The sequence below is a fragment of the Colius striatus genome, chromosome 1, assembly GCF_028858725.1.
Source record: "Colius striatus isolate bColStr4 chromosome 1, bColStr4.1.hap1, whole genome shotgun sequence".
In the NCBI taxonomy this organism is placed as follows: Eukaryota; Metazoa; Chordata; class Aves; order Coliiformes; family Coliidae; genus Colius; species Colius striatus.
Window position 1 is genome coordinate 199,948,824 of NC_084759.1, and position 18,807 is coordinate 199,967,630.

The 18,807-nt window shown below is 47.2% G+C and overlaps 1 protein-coding gene across 4 annotated transcripts in view; it reads left to right on the top strand.

Moving 5' to 3' along the window:
- FRMD4A (FERM domain containing 4A) overlaps positions 1–18,807 on the top strand; it is a 226,932-nt gene that overhangs the window by 87,419 nt on the left and 120,706 nt on the right. For all 4 annotated transcript variants that reach the window (XM_062019898.1, XM_062019881.1, XM_062019890.1 and 1 more), the window contains exon 2: positions 2,551–2,616. In XM_062019898.1, coding sequence (XP_061875882.1) covers positions 2,551–2,616 — 66 coding nt within the window. The remainder of the gene's footprint in view (positions 1–2,550; positions 2,617–18,807) is intronic.

Genomic DNA, 18,807 nt, shown 5'->3' on the forward strand with positions numbered 1-18,807 from the left:
GATTTCTTTAAGCAATGAATGCACTGAGGGGATATGGAACTCTGGGTTGGAAATGCATGGAGAGCTAAAGAAAGCAAGTACTTTGCTGAAACACTAAATCACAAAGTTAAACAGAAAACGTTCCCTCTCTCCCTTTCCCTTTCTTTTACTCTTATTTCAACTTTGTTATAACCGTTGGAGTGTAATATGCAAGAGCTGGACTGTGCTTCCATCCGTGCCATTGCATGTTACCACCACGATAAACTCACTGTTTTATCTCTTGCCTTGGGTAAACTCATATCAAAACTGGAATATCAATGCATACTCACCGTCCTGGGGATGCATCAGATGTGTGACAGCAAGAGGACAATAGATGCCAAAGCAGAAGCCCAGCAGGGAAAGCTTGCGACTCCCTGTGCCCGCACGAATGTCCCCCGTGCCACTGTTACTGCAAGCAGGGCAAACCCCTGCAAGGGCTCTTTCGTGAGACTCTGGCATAGTTTCACAACTGAGCTGAAAGCTTTTTATACAGAATTCACAGAGAAAAATCTCACTCATCAAGTAATATAGGAAGCCATGTTTTGCCTAACATTGCTTACTGGAGGAAACTCTCATAAGAAGACAATTTATGGCCATGGCGGTAACTGGCTGACAGTTATGAGAAGCCTCATTTTACAGGACTTTCCTTTGGATTCAGTGCCAGGGATCCAGTTGTGCTCATGAAAAACGAGAAGAAAAGTGGTATTTAGCGTGCATGATACTTCAGAGGCATGTTGGTGGGATAAAGCCTGCTTGGATAGCATGGGATCGTGCATTCCAGGACTGTAAATTTGGGGCGAGTTGAAGGGAAAAGCTCATTTTGACTGAATTTGTCTCATAATAAACTCCATATCTTCTATGGCCAGTATGAGGCTCAATGGAGCTGTTGTCACATCTGATTTTTTGCTATGGGGAAGAGGCCAGGGCCGGAGTAAAACTCGGTCTGTGCTGGTCCCAGGAAAGGGGCAGATGGATGCACGATAGAGTTGGCAAGAGGGAAGACTGGAGCACCCAGCAGAGCCTGGTGGGCTCCTGTGCCAAGAGCTGTACTGTCAGGGTGAGGGTGATGCTACTGGAGATGGCCAAGGCTGCAGACCCCATGGCCATGGCCACATACCACCTGAACTCTCAAACAGACAAAGCTAATGGTGGGGCATCCACCACTGCCTTCTGGACGCCAGTGTGTCCAGCCCCAGCAAGCTACAGGAGAGGGTGATTTTAACCTGCAGAGCTGAAGCAGAAAGCTAAGTTGTCCTCACTTGACCCCCCTGAGCCCACATCTCCCCACCCTCTACAAGGAGGCTCTGCATGAGGGGCTCAGCTCAGCTGGTGCTGCTGGGTAGATGTGATGGGTGAGGGCAGAAATGCCCAAGGTGCTGTGGTGGTGGTGGCCACAGCAGCCTGTACCCCCCCTGCCAGGCTCCTGTGGACCCCCTGCTCTCTTCTAGTGATGCTTTAGGACTCGCTATGGCAAGAAACATCATTAAATTGAGCTGGGGATCCATGTAGCACTCGGGAAGGTGCCCTGGCTAGAGGGTGGTGGGTCCCTGAGGGATGGAGCCATACTGTGAGGCAGAGCTGGGTCCATACTGACGTGGGTCCGGGTGTGCGTGAGTGTCACAGGGTGAGCCCATGCCGGGGGTCTGCCCTCATGCTGCCTAAGTCCTGGTGACAAAGGGATTTCCAAGAACCAAAGAGGCTTAGGCAGTCCATATCCCATTAGCAGATAGCAGGATTGTGCTGAAGAGCTTTGCAGGGCTGAGTCAGGATCCATAACACTGCAAAGCAGAGTTGCTCCTTGCTTATGGGGCTCTGTGCAGGAGGAGAGCTAGGAAAGGGTTTGACTGACTGGAGAGATGTTCCCTCAGGCCATGGCTCATTTATTCTTAACACCCCAATCTGTGGGACCTTGGAACACTTACATAAGTCTATACCTAAAAGTTTTGTTACTATTGTGTGTTAACAGCTGTAATAAACGACCCTGGTATGGATGCACCTTTGGACCAATATAAATCACAAGTAGCTCCTGTGGTACATCTTAAATAGGACATCCCAAGTAGGACAAGCCAATTTTGGGACAGCCCAGGGAAAGCCTTGCTTGTTCCATGCTGTCCCCAGGACAGATGAGTTGCTGCCTTTGAGGAGTTTGAGGAAACTTCTCTGGATATCTCCTCCTCCAGCCAAGCTTGCTGTGAAGCTGAAGGCTGTGGTATGAAATGTTGGGGCCCCTGTGCTGCAAACCATCCCCTTGGCCCCATTTTTCACACCAGAACGACCTCCTCCCAGCAGCTGCATCCAAGCAGAGGCCACACGCTGCTCCATGACAGCTACCAGGGTGGCTTTCCTTTTTCTCTTTCCAGCCTTTTCTTTCCTTGGTGCCAAAAGAAGAGGGATTAATTAAAAAAACAAACCAAAACCAAAACATAAACTGAAAGCACCGCAGCAAATGAAAGCCTCCAACTTGTAACAAGGCAGCCACGTGCTGAGAGGGGAAGCGAGCGCCCTGACACACGTGCCTCTTCTTTCTTGCAGATGACGGAGGGCCGCAGATGCCAAGTGCACCTCCTTGATGACAGGAAGCTGGAGCTGCTTGTTCAGGTAGGAACTGCACCTTTTGCCACGTGATGGTTTGCTCCACCTGTGGATTTTCACCGGGGCAGGGAGAGAAAAGGGTTTTCAGCTGGTTGTCTTTATGCTATGATTGCCTGCTGAGCTCTGGGAAGCTGCATTAGTGCTGGGTGGGAAGGATCTGAAAGGCCATGTCTGTGGGAAAGACTAATCCAGGACATATTTTGCTTTATTCTGTGCCAGAACTGTCTCAGTCACTGCCAGAGAGATAGAAAAGCAGCTCTGGTCATTTTTCACACTATTACTACTTACTACTAAGTGGTAATAGTAGTACTCACTACTATTACTGAGTACTACTTAGTACTTACTACCATTAGCTATTTTTTGAGGTGTTACCTGGCTTTGAGAAATGTATTGCATCCGCTTAAAACACCCCCAGCATTTGTTTTTATCTTCCTTACTCGCCATCCTAAACTGCCAGGGTACGATGCTGGGCCCCATGCTGACAGCAGCTGCACTTCATGTGCCCACCTGCACAGCAGCAGCCGTGCAGGATTTAACTCCATGCACCACCACTATCTGGACCCAGCCATCCAGACAGTTTTAGATTCACAGCATCATTGAATCATAGAATCTTAAGGATTGGAAGGAACCTCAAAAGATCATCTAGTCCAACTCCCCTGCCAGAGCAGGACCACCAAGACTAGGTCACATAGGAACTCATCCAGGTGGGTTTTGAATGTCTCCGGAGAAGGAGAATGCACAACCCATCTGGGCAGCCTGTTCCAGTGCTTTGTCACCCTCACAGTGTATTTCTTTGGAACCTCTTATGTTCCAGCTTATACTCATAGCATAGTACGTATGCCCAAGCCATGGGCAGCTAGTAACAATACAGAGGTTGTAAATCCTTAATCAGACACAAATATACACCAAAATAAGTCTGTGCTTATTTGCCGTATTGTTTTAGTCAGGAAATAAAATAGGGAAAACGAGAGTCTGGTGGTGGCTGTGTAGTGATGGGCTGGTGGAAGCTGCAGCATCCTGTGCTTTTTGAACAATTTTGGCTTCAGTCTCAGAGATCACCAAGGGGTTAATAACAAGAATTAGAAGAATGTCTTTCCTTTTACACATGCTGCTGGCAGCTCAAGAATCAGGAAATGAAACTTCCCATATAGCCCAGATCCCTCCTCCCTCCCTCCACATGGAGGGGAACAAGATCCCACGCAGCAGGGCAAACCTGAATGAGGATTGCCAAAGGGGACTTGAATTGCAGGAAGCACATTCAGTCTAGCTTTCTGGAAAGTTGCTTAAAAACACCCATTAACAAAATGTTAATGGGTAATATTTTTTTCAAATGTATAGTCACCCCGAGGAGGTGAAATCCCTCAGCTGCTGATCAGAGGGTGCCTGGCTAACCATAAATGAGCCAGGCCAGGGCTGGATAGAGAACATCTCATCTGGATGACTAATTAAAACAAAACACCATACCAATGGTCTCTGCACAGTGAGCACCCCTGCTCTGAGCTTCCTGATGTTTAGCAGCTGTCTGGGGGAAGTTAAGCAACCTTCATCACAAGGACACAGCACTTGGCTTCCTACTTCATATAAATGCCTTTTAAAATTTTTTCTTAGTTCCATTAAAAATGAATGAATGAGCTATTGGAGAAGAGCTTTGCTAAAGTACTGCTCACACTATTAATAACCACAGCCTAAAAAATACTGTGGGGAATCTATATAAGCTGCCCTGACCAACCTGCTTACTTGGGGGTTTTATCAATAATACATCCAAAAAAAAAAAGAAAAGTGAAAATGACAGTCAAAGAGGCTGGTTTGGGAAGCTCTGTGTCAATTATGAGTGAGCAGAAACAATATCATGCGGTTTGGTTTGGTTAAGTGTTTGATCACGCCTTCAATGGGAATTTCTGGGAATCAATACCAGAAGCAAATTGCCCTGTAAATCACACTAACTACTTTGCAAGTGACCCACGGTTGGGTTTTATTTGTACAATAAATCGCTTTGCTGTTTGCAAGTAATGTGTGAATGGGGAAAGCCAGGAGGGGTGATCATGAAAAAAATCATGCCCAGAAAAAAAGCAGTAACCTCTGTTGCAAGCAGGTTGACCTAGATCTCTCAGCACCAGCGTGCCTGTGTACAGGATTGCCCACTGAAGCATCTCACATTCCATACAACATGTTCCTATGCGACCTGATCTAGGCTGACCTGCTTCTGTAGGGGGGTTGGAATAGATGATCTCTAAAGGTCCCTTCCAACCCCTACCATTCTATGATCCTATGACATGCTTTTCTGGTGAAACAAGGCTTTTCAGTGCTGTTAGGTAGGCTCTACTCAGGACAACAGTAAAGAAATCACTTTGGGAGGAGCAAACAACAGAGGATGTTTGGATTCAAGCGTGTCCCCAGTATTGATACTCTTTGCAGACATGGGTACACCACTTTGGTTTGCCTGCCTGTGAAGCATGGTAAAATCCACCAGCTTTGGGGTGGTCCCAGGGCTGCTCTGCTCGGGGCAGGAGTTGGCTGATGCTGCCTAAATGAGCCTCAATTGACGAGGTACCTTCCAGGACCAATGTGCACTTTGCTAGGGAAATTCCCACCAACTGACCTGTCACATTTGTACCCTATGGCAAGGTTTCCGATTGAAGTTGCTTTGTAAGTTCTGAGCACTGATATTTGTCTTATTACCTTATCTCATAGTTGAACTGAATAAGAAACTGTTTGACCTGATGTAGGTGGGACTTGCTTTTGCAGGGGGGATGGACTAGATGATCTCTAAAGGTCCCTTCCAACCCCTACCATTCTATGATTCTATGAAAATGTTCCTCCAACCCCAAGATTCTGGCTGTCACTTCAAAGCTGTATTTTCCTGTGAGTATCTTGCCATGGGATGAAACAAAAGGTTGATTTGCTGGTTTATGCCATGAAAGATGTTCCTCCATAGCTGTGTTGGGCCTTAACATTTACATCATCATTGGCTTGAAGCACTCAGAAGCCGGCCACACTCTTAGATTCTCATGGGAAATCTCCTTCCCAACAACCTCAACCTTTGCTAGAAGCTTTTCCATAGGTTCACACTCCTATGATACACTCCTATGGCGAGTTTAGGAGAGGCCACTGGGAATAGTTAGAGCTGATTCCTCTGCCATGGGTGAGATCAAAATAACATCCTAACCTGGATCAGGCTTTATGCAGCCTGGCAGCGCTTGTGTGTGTGATATCAAGTGCTCTGCTTAGAGAAGGATTCAGGGATCCTGCTGCTGTATTTTGCTGTGGAAAAAGCACAGCAGAAGAAGTCAGGTCTGGTCAAAGGAGGGAGATGGGTACAGCTTCCTCAAATGGATGCAGGAGGGCTCCTGGAGCATCTTGCCTAGACTAGTGACTCTGGGAAGCTTGAATTGTTTTCTCTTCTTCTGCCTCAAGTGCTGCTGTGCAGAGACAGGTACAGAAACATCTGGCAATGGTCAGGGTGTTTGCAAAAAAAGGGGTATTAAGCAAATGTACTCCTATTTTTGTCTGTGATTTAGCTGTGGCCAGACTTAGGGGGGTTAAAAACACATCATTCAAAAGGTATCAATTGGTGGTTAATGAGGACCATACCTTAGGCTGCTGGAGGACAGCAAGTGGTAACAGTGCTCCCACATTTGCTCCACCAGATTGAAATGTTTCAACACCACTAATTCTGTCCCAAAGTTGCAAAGACCTCTCAGACTGGCACACAGCTATTGCCAGTGGGACACAGCCCCCCAACATGTATGTTTTATTTGCATTACTGAGCCCCAAAAGTAAGATTTTGGCTCAGAGACAGCATTTATAACCCCTTCTGTGAATGCTGGCTTGCTTTGGTGTTGGCACATAAGGCAAGAGCTTGGGGTTGCCACCATCAGGAAAGTGATCCCGGGTTTAGTCAATCAAAGGGTCTGGACTAAAGTCTTTTCCTCCCAAGTTGGGTGGCTGTAGGGTGGTACAGCAGCAGCTAAGGAAATGCAGAAACACAGGCTTTGTGGATAAAAGAAAGCTCTCCCCAGTGTGCTTTGTCAGATAAATGCTGCAATTTAGAAGGGCTAATCATAAATGGAGACAGAGGAGGATCATATGGAAATCTCCTCCTGAGGGTCTGAAACTCAAAGCCTGTTTGACTTGGGATTAGGAGGCAGAGTTGCATTTGGTATGTGTTTCACTTGATAAATGCCTGTTGATGATCTGGTGTGTGTGGCTAGTTTACACAGGGTGTATTTTTTAACAGCATTTTCTTCCTGAGCAGGAGCTGAGCGTGGCTCCTTGGATCTTCTTACAATCTGGGTTTTTTCCTGTTTCTGTTGGATGCATGTTTAGTTGATGATACAGTTTTTTTAAAGTGTTTGGCTCTATCCAGCTAATCCTTTTCAGCAAACAAGTCCCTTTTCTTCCTTCTGGAAAATGGATTTACTCCCATGCCCCGCTCTCAGCCTCCCCTATCTGTTGTATTATTTCCCTGTGACTGTGTATCATTTGTCTGTTGCACATGAAAGGTTTGTGTTGCTTTATTTAAAGACTTTCTTGTAATTGGCTGTTCATTCCTTTCCATGTGGGTTTTATAAAGGAGGCTTTTTCCTGGGCTGGCTGTGTCAGGCAGCCCGGCTCACTCCCGGCTCCTGTGCTGGCTGCTCCTGCCTCTTATCTGACAGCAACTCCAGCAACTGTCATCCCAAAGTGTTAAACCTCCTAATTCTTTCTCTCTGGAAGAGTTATTGCAGAAACAGAGCTCATCTAAGGCTCACAGCAGAGCAGTTTGTGAGGTCTGAAGAGGGCTTTGAGATTTGATCGTAGGAAATAACTGGCTGTTTGGTTTCTAACCCTCTTCACAAGGAACACTGAGTCTGATCTCAAGGAGCCAGGGAGCGATGTGGGGGTCAGCACCATGCTTGTCCATAGGTATTTGTGTAGTTAACCAACCTGCATGTCCATGTTACTGTTTCTTAAGTAACTCTTACTCCCCAAACAGCTGAGAGTAATCTAGATAAGTTGCATCATTTCTATCTCCCAGCTGTGATGCAAGTGCATCCAAAACCACCCAACAGTGATACGTGTATACACACAGCCAAAATTCACAGTCACAGGCTGTTAAGGCTTAGAAGGGACCTTGAAAGATCATCCAGTCCAACTCCCCTGCCAGAGCAGGACCACCTAGAGTAGGTCACACCGGAACTCGTCCAGGTGGGTTTTGAATGTCTCCAGAGGAGACTCCACACCCCATCTGGGCAGCCTGTGCCAGTGCTCCCTCATTTGAACATGGAAGAAACTCTTCCTTATATTTCTTTGGAATCTCTTCTATTCCAGCTTGTACCTGTTGCCCCTTGTCCTATCATTGGCCATCACTGAGAACAGCCTGGCTCCATCCTCCTGACACCCACCCTTTATGTATTTGTAAACATTAATGAGGTCACACCTCAGTCTCCTTCAAGCTGAAGAGCCCCAGCTCCCTCAGCCTTTCATCATAAGGGAGATGCTCCACTCCATCATCTCTGTGGCCCTTCACTGAACTCTCTCCAGCAGCTCCCTGTCCTTCTGGAACCAAGAGGCCCAGAACTGGACACAATATTCCAGATGCTGTCTCACAAGGGCAGAGTAGAGGGGGAGGAGAACCTCTCTTGACCTACTACACACAGCCTTTCTAACACACTCCAGGATGCCATTGGCCTTCTTGGCAATGAGGGCACATTACTGGCTCATGTTCATCCTGCTGCCCACCAGCACCCCCAATAATGAGATGTGTTGAACATCCCTTTCCAACCTTTTTGCATTGTGCACCAACTCTGCTTTGAGCTTCGGGGGCTGGTCTCCAACATGCTGACTGTGCTTCAGCCACTGAACATGAGCCAGCAGTGTGCCCAGGTGGCCAAGAAGGCCAATGGCATCCTGACTTGTATCAGAAACAGTCTGACCAGAATGACCAGGGCAGGGATTGTTCCCCTGTACTCAGCACTGGTGAGGCCCCATCTCAAGTGCATTGTTCAGTTTTGGGCCCGTCGCTGCAAGAAAGACATTGAGGTGCTGGAGAATGTCCAGAGACAGGCACCAGAGATGGGGAAGGGTCTGGAGCACAAGCCTGATGAAGAGTAGCTGAGGGAGCTGGGGGTGTTTAGTCTGGAGAAGAGGAGACATGATCACTCTCTACAACTAGCAGAAAGGGCAGTTGTGGGCTGACAGCTGGCTGCCCTGTGGATGGCTGTCACTGGTGTGGCTGTCCCAGTGGAGATGCTCAGTTCAGAGCACATCAGCAGCAAATGCTTCTCCAGGCTCACCCTTGTCCCAGGGAACATACAGCATCTTTTGAGGGCAATAACTCCACTAATAGCACTTAGAGGGAGAAATAAAAAGAATAAAATGCAGAAAAATGGGAACCAGCCCTGCTCCACTGCCAAAACTGGGGATCCCTTTAAAGCACCAGCTCCTGGGCTGATGCAGAGATGCAGCTGTGTGGCCCTGACCTTAAATGGAGATGTTTGGGTGCCAGTAGCTGTCTCTGCCGTGTGGGAGAGACAGCTCAGTTCCATCCAGTGCTTGCAGGCTCTGCTCCAAAAGTGCTTTTAACCATCTCTGTGGAAGGCAGCGGCAGCCAGCACTGGGCTGGGAGCGAGGAGGCAGGAGCAGGCCAGAGGGTGAGTACTGCCCTGCCAGCCCCACTGCCTTCCCTTTCACCCTTGCAGGAGCAGTGTGGTCAATATATTGCTGGGGTTGCTTACAGGGCATGTCATATAGGGCATGGAGAGCTGACATGGGCTGGCAATGATGCCCTTGGAGAGTGTCCAAGGGAGGCTCCTTGCATCCCTGCTTCCCACCAAACCTCCCTATACCTGCAACAAAGCAACTGGAAAGTGTCTCTTTGTCTTAAGCCAAAGACTCAGCAGTGGCTTGACAACAAGATGTGGCTTTGGTGTGTTGCTCCTATCTAAAAAATAAATAAGCATGTTTTCTGTAGGGCAGGCAAATAACCAGGGACCAGACTGAACCAGAAGGGAGGATTCTAGTAGGAATCTATCAAGATCCAGTCCCTTGTAATGAGAGAAATGGTCAAAAATTAGATTTGGATCATAATTTAAAATGGGTTGGAGATGCAGGAGTGCTCAGATCTGCCTCTGGAAAGGTGGTTTTATTTTTCCTAACTGCAGTGTTAGGACTCTGGTGTAAGTCTGATTTCAAACCCAAATCCTGAATTAATAAGACAAGAGCAAGACCCTGGTCTGGCCCAGGAAGTGTTTGGAAAATTGCAGAGTAGAATTTTTAACATCTTTGGCATTAAAACTTCTTGAGATCCACAGCTTTGGATAGACTTAAAAGCTGTAGAACACTGCCAGGTATTGTCTGAGGTGGGATTTACACACTGGGACAAGCCACACAATTCTCCGTCCACAGCCTGTGGCTCCTGGCAGATGAACAGTGTGGAGCCATCTCCCACCTGCAAGGCTGACTCTTCCTGGCCATCCACTGCCTCTTCCATCCCTGTTTGAGAGTTTTGATCATTTTGAGCATGACTGCAAACGGGGCAAATGTACAGCTGGGTTTGGTCAGTATGGTATGGTGAGGGAGGGATGGAGAAGATTGCTCTGCAAAATGGGAGGTAGCAGGCCAGATGAGAAATTCACAGCTGCTCTCACTGAGCAACCAGTGAATTAGGAGTTAAGAGCTTTTCTGCTGAAAAGTTGGCTGTTAACCAAAAAACAGCATTAGGAAAATACATTTAGTGTTGCTCTGAGTGGTGCTGGGAGTGTTGTTGGCTTTCCCAGCCAATGCACCTCCTGCAGACAAGGCTGCTGAACAATACCTAGATGTTGCCTTAGACAGGATAAATGGATAAAGGAAAAATGGACCAGGAGAGCCAGGTCTTCTTCCTTTCAGCCTGTAAAGTGTGACTCTGTTGAGCTGCTCTGCAGAGTCTTATTAATTCCCTCAAAAATCATCCACCACCACCATCCATGGCCTACAGAGCATCTGGTGTCAGGCTGGAGGGCTGTATCTCTGGGGTTCATTTCTCAGCTTAGGCTGCAGTGAACCCAGAAGTTCACAGAAGTCATGCCTGTAGGGGAGAATGTTTGCTGGGAGATGGAAATGGGAGAGCACAGGGGCAAAAGAGAAAATGATTTGACTTGCAGAGGTGGGGAGTGGACAAATAAGAGATAAGAGGGATCTCAGGCAGGGTGAAGATGGAAAAGCAGATTCACTCATGATTGCCCTCAATTATGAGGGCAAAACAGAAGACTCAGCAGCTCCCTGGTGTGCTGGATGCCCCAGGCTCCCCTGAGATCATTGTGGGTGACCACAATGCCCAGTGAGTACAGGCATGGCAAGGGACAGAGTGCTGGAGGAGAAGATTCCCTAAGGTTAGGCACCTGCAAGGCAGGCTGTGCAGAGCGAGGTGGCAGGTCATGCTGGTTGGTGAGGCTCAGCAGAGGCAGGACTTGAAGAGGTCAGGCAGGGTGCACAGCTCCAGGGATCATGGAGAGCCTCCAAGGGCATCTGCCACGGAGCAAAGGTCGATCTGGTCAAGCAGCTCTAGAGAGAGCAAAGCTGTGTCAAGGAAAGGAAAGACTGGAAATTAATAAAACCCAGCAGGGATAGTTCAGTCCCTCCAGGTTTGTTCCTCAGCTATAGGCATGAGAGGAGCATGAGCAGAAGATGGGATAGGTGGAGGTGGGGGCAAGAACTGCTGGGAGCAAAGTGACCCTGGAGAATAAGATAGGTCAGGGCTGACCCTGTCTTATGGCAATGTTACTTCTGTGTCTTGAGGAGATGAACTGGAGGGGATGATGCTTTCCTGGCACATTCCTGTCTTTCTGAGCTGCCCGTTGGCTTCTGAACAGAGCTGAGAGCAGGTTTTGTCCTTGTGTGCCCTAAGACCCCTGTAACAGAACGCTGCATAAAATCATAGGATCATTTTGGTTGGAAAAGACCTTTAAGATGATCAAGTCTAACCACTCACCTCACACTGCCAAGCCCACCACTAACCCATGTCCCTCAGCATCTCATCTATCTTTTCAGTATCTCCAGGTATGGGGACTCCATCATCTCCCTGGGCAGCCTGGGCTGGGCTATCTAACAACAGTGTCCATTTAAAAGATCTTCCTAATCTTCCACCTAAACTTCCCCTGGTGCAACTTGAAGCCATTTCCTCTTGTCCTATCCTTCATTGCTTGGGAGAAGAGACTGACCTCCACCTTCCTTCCTTTCAACCTGTCTACCAGGTGCCACATTAGGTGTCTCAGACTCCCACAGCAAAGTATTCATGGCTTCATAAGAAATTAAACAGGGAATATCAATCATGCTCCTCCACAGAGTGAAACGAGGGTGTGATTTCCAAGAGCCTGCATAATCAATATCCCTATTATCAGTGTTCCAGAATAAATTGCATTTAAACCAACACAGGCTGGGGAGCTATCCATAAGCTGTCACAGAAGAAATAAGCTGCAGACATGTTTATTTTTACCACATATTCTGAAAGTTGGATATTCTTTACAGCTGACCAAATGTGGGTGAAGATATTCAGCTGTGGGGTTTTTTTTTTGTTATGCTGCTAAAATTTGTCAAATTTGAGTACACATGGAGCTTTTCAAGCTTAAGAATGAGGGACTGATGACAGTCCCCAGGGAAGGGAGAAAGCTCTTTCCTTCCCAAGGAGTTAGCTCCTACAGTTTTGTAGAGCATCAGCAATTCAAATTGTCCCAGCGACCTCCAACCACATACACCAGTACAGGAAAGGCACACCCAGCATCTAATAGATCTGTTGCATTGAAAACCTCTCACACACAATTCCTTGTGAGAAACTGAAAAATTCCCTGTTGTCTGTACCCAGCTCAGCTGCTCCATGGTCTCAGTAGAGCTTTTGTTTGTGCCTGGGCCAACTTGTGAGTGTGTTGTTCAGCAACAGTGGCTGTGAAATACACCATTGTAGCCCATGAGCTGCTGCTCCAGCCATGGACAGCCCAGCTAGGCACAGGGCAGGCAGCAGGGAGTTTCATCTCATATAACTTCTTTCCTGTAGGGAGCCCAGGGAGAGTGTGGAGGCTCCTTCTCTGGAGATTTCCAAACCCAACTGGACACGTTCCTGTGTGATCTGATGGAAAGGAACCTGCTTTAGCAGGGGGTTGGACTGGATGATCTCTAGAGGTCCCTTCCAGCCCTCACCATTCTGTGATCCTGTGATAACTTGAGGCATGTACAGTGTGGGTACTTGTGCCCGAGCTACACTTTGACAGGCATTGGAGAGAGGAGGGAAGTTGGAGGACATAGCTGAGCTCATCTTAAAATAAATTCTCTGAAATGAGTTGTGCCCCTTTCTCTCCTTGCCTGCAAAAGGACTCTCTACAGTTAGCTCTTGGATGGGTGCTCATGCTGTGGATAGTTATGTGTGGTCAGATCAGTCCCACTGTGTCTCCTTTCTTGTCCTCCTGGCTGGCCAAGAAACCCAGACAGTGATTTAGGGTAAGAGAGTGCTAAATGTGGCACAGGACAACAGCTGCCTTGTGGCAGTGGAAATGGAAAATTGTTTTTTATAGCATGGTCTGAGTGAGCAATTTTGAAAACTAATAAGGCATGTACCAGATGATTTCAGGAGATATCAAACAGTCTAGAAGAGCATAGCTCAGAGGAAATGATGAGCAAGGCAGCACAGCAGATTTGCTTTCAAAGCAAGGTAAAAAATGTGCATTTCCAATCCAAGCTAGCGTTTCAGGATGGAGCATTTCCCCCTGTTGCTGCCATCGGACTGTGCAGTACAAATACTGGGTTGATAGTGATTGAGAGATGCCAGGTTTGATTGTCTAAGCTACATTACTCAGCTTATAGAAAATTGTTCTCTATTCCTTTTCCTTTTCAGCCACAGGTGAATGCACCTTAGACAAAAGATCTCAACTTTCATCAAAGGCTCTTCCTTCAGCACAGCACAGTGAGAACCTCAGCCATGAGTGATGCTCCTGGGCTCAGGGGTGTTGCATGTAATGAGCAGAAAAGGTCCTAAACTGTTGCTGTCTCACTAGAAAGTGGTTTCCTTTCCCTTTCCTTTGCTAAAGGGAACCAAAAGCAGCATCTGGCTATGGCTGTGTGGTATCAGGTTGGAAAGGGTTGCCCTCAGCAATGCATTTGGGCTGGCACGTTTAGGGCAGCCCACATGTACTGACACAAGCACAGGTCTCAGCATCACATCTGGCAATGGCACTGAGCAAAGCACAAAGGAGCCATGTACAGCACCATGGTTGGCTCACAAAGGAGCCACCAGCATGGGGCTGATTCACACAAGTGCCTGTGCCATGAGAGGGAAAGGAGACATTTGGAACCATGCAGAGGGGCAGCAGGCTGGGGATGGGCACGAGGCTGCAAGGAAACCATCCTGCCCTTCTTGAAGGGAGTCCTGGGTGCTCCCCAACCCTGCCCATCCCACCTCTCCCTCTATAGTCCCCATCCATTCCCCCTGCCTTGGCTCAGGAGTGAGTTTTTAGGCACAATTCCTTTGGAAATGATGCAGAACACCATCCCTAGTGATATAGTAAATCTCCACCCCCCACCCTTCACTGTATTTCCAGTGAGTGCCTTGTCAGTCCTTTCTGTCTTTATTTCAGGGAAGTGCCTGCTCATGAGAAAGCTTTGGGCGATCTGATGTCAAGAAGGATTTGTCTTTCTCTTTGGTGGTTTCTTTTCCCAGTTCCCCCTCCTCCCCCAGGATGCACGAGCTGGCTGAGGGCAGCGTGCCCATGAGCTCAGTGCCTGGGGAAGGAGCAGGGCAGGCACAGCAGCACAGCTGCCTGTGGCATTCCTGCCTGCTGCCATACGGGATGTCATCAGAGAAACCATCAGCTTCTCTAATTTTCAGGACTGAGGAAATGGCTCTTGGCTTATAATTGGGTCATGCTTTTTGAAAAGCTGCATGACCTCATCATGAGCACCGAGAGATGTGCTCATTCTCCCCATACATTCCTCTCCCAGAGAAGCAATCCTTTTGGATGAGAGGCTGTTAAAACAGACAGGATGTCTTTTACTTTCCCATCTCTCTGCACCCAGAGGTTGGCTCATCACTATTACATTTGAGCAAAAACTCTTCTGTTATTACCTTTGCTGGGAAAGTGCCCATATTTGAGGAGGAAGAAGCACAAAGCTAAACCTTCCTTGGGAGGCAGCTCCAGTCTTTGTCCTGACTTTGAAGGTGATGCTGTCCTTGCAGCAGGTCAAACCAGATGCTTGGAGGTAGAGCCAGCGAAATGTGCCAACACTGGAAGGGTTTTATTTTGGGGGAAATTGATGAATAGTGTAGATTTTGAGTTAGTGATGTACTGCTGGCTTTGGAGAGGAGTCTCCCCTCCTGTGTGCTGTCTGTCTCTGGCTTTCCTGTTATCAGAACAAGAATAATCCCTCCTGTGCAAGCAGACAGCAGGCCAGCAGTGCAGCCTGGCTCCCATCACATCTGCCTTTGGGAACTTCGCTCCCTGGAATAACACAACACGAGCAGTACAGGCATCTCCTCAACCTCAAACAGGCATCTCCTCATCCTCAAACAGACACCTCCTCATCCTCAAACAGGCACAGGCACGGTTTTGGGCCACAGGGACCAAAAGGCTGCCAAGCTGCAGAGGTACCTCTGGTTCATTGCTCAGCATGCAACCCTCTAATAAATAAAAGGAGGGTTGGAGCAGGAGGTGGAGCAGTGACTAGATGCAACCTGACGAGATTGTGAACAGGCCAGTAACTCTCAGCTCATCCTGCCCACCTGGTTTGGCAGCCCAGACAGTGTCAGAGTGTATCTTATAACGTCTCTGAGTTACAATTGTCTCCTGGAAAAGCAACAAATTAAAGAGAGTTACTTTTGCCCTCTTTAAGAACAGCAGCTGAGCCATTTAAGCTCCATCCCCTCTCCTCATTTCGAAGGCAGGGTGAGCATTTCATGTGTGGGGCTGTTCTGACCCACGGGGCAATGTGGGCCATGCTATGTCTCCTGCTTCCTTAGCCCCTCTGATCTCTGGTGAAGGAGAAACCTCCTCAGCATCCATGCACCAGTCCCACGAAGCAGCCAGGCTGTTCCATGGGGCAACCTCCAGCTGCTGAGCAGCTCAAATCAGACACATTGAGGGGTTTGGCTGTGGCTGGTGCTTCTCTTGGTTACTAGTCAGACTGGGTTTTGGATTAGTTTAGTTCTCTTAAGATGTTTCAGAAGTAGATACTTAATGAGAGACTGCCTTTACTCCTCCTCTATCCCTATCACTAGTGGGCAAGGGATAACAAGGCCATTTCTTGAGGTTCAGTTCGGGCTTATTTTCTCTAGTTCTTTGATTTTTCTTGTGTTTTGTGCAACCAGAGAGTTTATGCAGGTCTGTCCTAATGTGCTTTGAAGAGGAGGAAGCACCATTTGTGCCCCTGGCCTGGTCCATCTCTTGAGGACTAGGTGCCCATTTCTCACGCTCCCCACTCTGCTGTTTCCCTCCACTGCTCTCATGGGCAGAGCCAAAACAGGACCAGAAGCAGCAGATGTGATAACCCTCAAGTCCCAGTGACTCCAGTGTCCTTTCTTTCTCCACCCATGTCTCATTCACTAGTCTCCTGCTGCCCCTTCATCAACCACAGCATCTTCAATACAAACATCTGTCTGCTCTAGCACAGCTTTGGGTCCAGGCTTTGGGAGTAGGGGGTGAGATTTGCCCCCCAGAAGGACACAATATATTGCTGAAGATGGGACACCCCAGAGCCAATTGTTTCCAGAAACTAGGATGGTCACTCTTACATATATGTACGATTTTCTCAAATCATTCAGCAAATGTCTTTGAGATATAGAGACACTGATGGTCAGGCACATTCAGCGTGATTCAGAGCTTGTCACAAGCATTTTGCACAGCCCTAGCTCTCAGGCTTTAGTGGATGCTTTTAAAGCAGTCCTTCCTCTGACAAACACCATGGAGGCAGAAAGCATGAATTATTATTTATTTTCACTGTGTGGACAGTTGATCAGTGACAGATGTTTCTAATTGCATTAAGCAAGTGGAAATAATGAGAATTAGATAGCAGATTGCCCAGGAATTTACATTTAGATTGAGTTACAATTTGCTATTAAAAAAGCAAATGCAGTGTAGATGCATTGGTGGTTCAGCAGAAATGAGAGGTGGTTCATTTTCATTATTGTTTGATTATTTAACAATGAGCTGTGTTACTGTACTTAAAAATGTTTGACTCAAGGGGATGATTTAATATGTGCACTCCCAAAAACAAAGACATGGGAGAATGAAATTGTTCCTCAGCAAACATCTCATCCACCTCCCCATTCGAGTCACATTGAATGGTGAATGAAACACAGGGGCTGCCACAACCCCATCCCACAGCACTTGTGTCAAATTTGGCCGGTGGTGGGATGGTGGTGACTGGATTGGGCTCACCCAAACCATCTTCATCCCTGACAAATTGCATGAAGCTGGGCTGGTGCAAGACAAGCTGCATCTCCCCCTCCTCAGGCCGTGCTGTCCCGGGCCTGGCAGGGGTTTCACATCGTTGGGTGCAGCTGATGCAGAGCCCTCCGGGGCAGAGCAGAGGTGGGTGCGCTGGAGCAGGGCTGGGCTGTGAGCAGGGCTTCAGCACACAGAGCAGCAGCATCTGTGGCCTCCAAATGACACATGTATGGCAGTTATCTCCCAAATCATGCCAAGAGGAAATGAGCTGTGGTTCAAACCGCTGCAGGTTTCTCTTTGGGGACTTTCTTGCAGCTCTGTTTTTTTTCCAGTCTAGTTTATCTCCTAGATTTGAAATCTAGGAGTTCAGCCTCAGAAATAGAAATGTGTGAGTCCTCTGTCAGCAGAGAGAGGATTTATGTGCAGTGCAGATTATTGAGTGTCTCTGTTAAGAGCAGAACCCAAGCTATAACATTTTTTTTAACTAACTAGCTGGCTCAGCTAGTTAATTTTTTTTTCCATTTGCTTAATGAGAGCCTTATCCAGAACTCCTTGAAGTCAGGGAGTCTGTCTATCAGCTTCAGTAGGCTTTGGATCATGTTTCAGATCACTGATTCATTATTAATTACACATCTGGGACTCCCTTTTCAAAGAGTTCATTGTTAAATAAATTCACTTTTAGACATTACAGACTTGGCATTCTTGTGCATTTAATAAAAGTCTGGCAAACCAGCAAAAAGCCATGGGCCAATTTCTCTTCTGGTATTAACAGATGAATCTCTGCTGAACAGCAGTGGTTTACACTATAAGGATATAACATATCTCTTTGCTCTCATATAACCACTTTCTGTCTGCAGCTGAGTCTGTGTTGGAAACTTTTGCTGTTTTTTGTGACTTGCTATTTTTTCATAACTTCTCCCTACCAGCAAGAGTTCCTGTGTGGATTCAGACATCCCAGGGTGAAATGTCTTTCTTATTTTGTCTCTTTTCTCTTCAAAGAGATACCAGCATCTTTTTCCTAGGACAAACTGCAGTCACTCCTTCAGAGCCTCCTGGGAGAGCAGACAGGCAGGCAAACATCCTGATCCCTACAGCCAGTGGCAAGGAAAATGTCTTCCTAAAGATACAAGGTCTTTGCCATAGTCCTCAATGATCTAGTTCAAGTCCAGCCATTGAGACATTAAAGTGACCAAGGATCTGGTCTGGAAGTTCCATTTACTCAGAGGGATAGTGTTTTGGCAGAGGAAAATGTAGAAGTAAAGATTTTTCCTATTAAATTTCTGTAGGAGCCTTAGATGAAAAAGCAGGACATATTATGTTGGGATTTAATGGCAAAGGCACAGGGACCAGCAGCCCACAGAGGTGTTTCCTGTGCTGCAAGGACCTTCTAAGGATCTGCACTAAGGCCATCCTTTGCTTCTGCAGGACTGCCTAGACACTTTGGGAAGGAAGGATGAAGCAACTCTTTTTTTCTTCTCCTGATGTCAAATCAGGGTTTAAAACAGCTGAATGGTCCCATTTAATAGCAATGTCCAAAGAGATTGTGAGGATAGATTCAGATGACAGCCACTCAGCTTCCAAAGCTTTCACCTAATTGACAACTGTTTATTTGGAAAGGAAAATCAATAGATACACAGCTTCCTCCATTTAAATAATGAGGCTTTGAAAGTTTATAGGAGGTAGAGGCAGACATACATTGAGTCAATGGCATGCTTTCAATGCAAGGGATAAAAATCACCACACAACTGTGGGACTATGAAGGAAGATTGTGACACTGGGGCACTCGAGCCCCTGAGTAGTCAAAGCTATT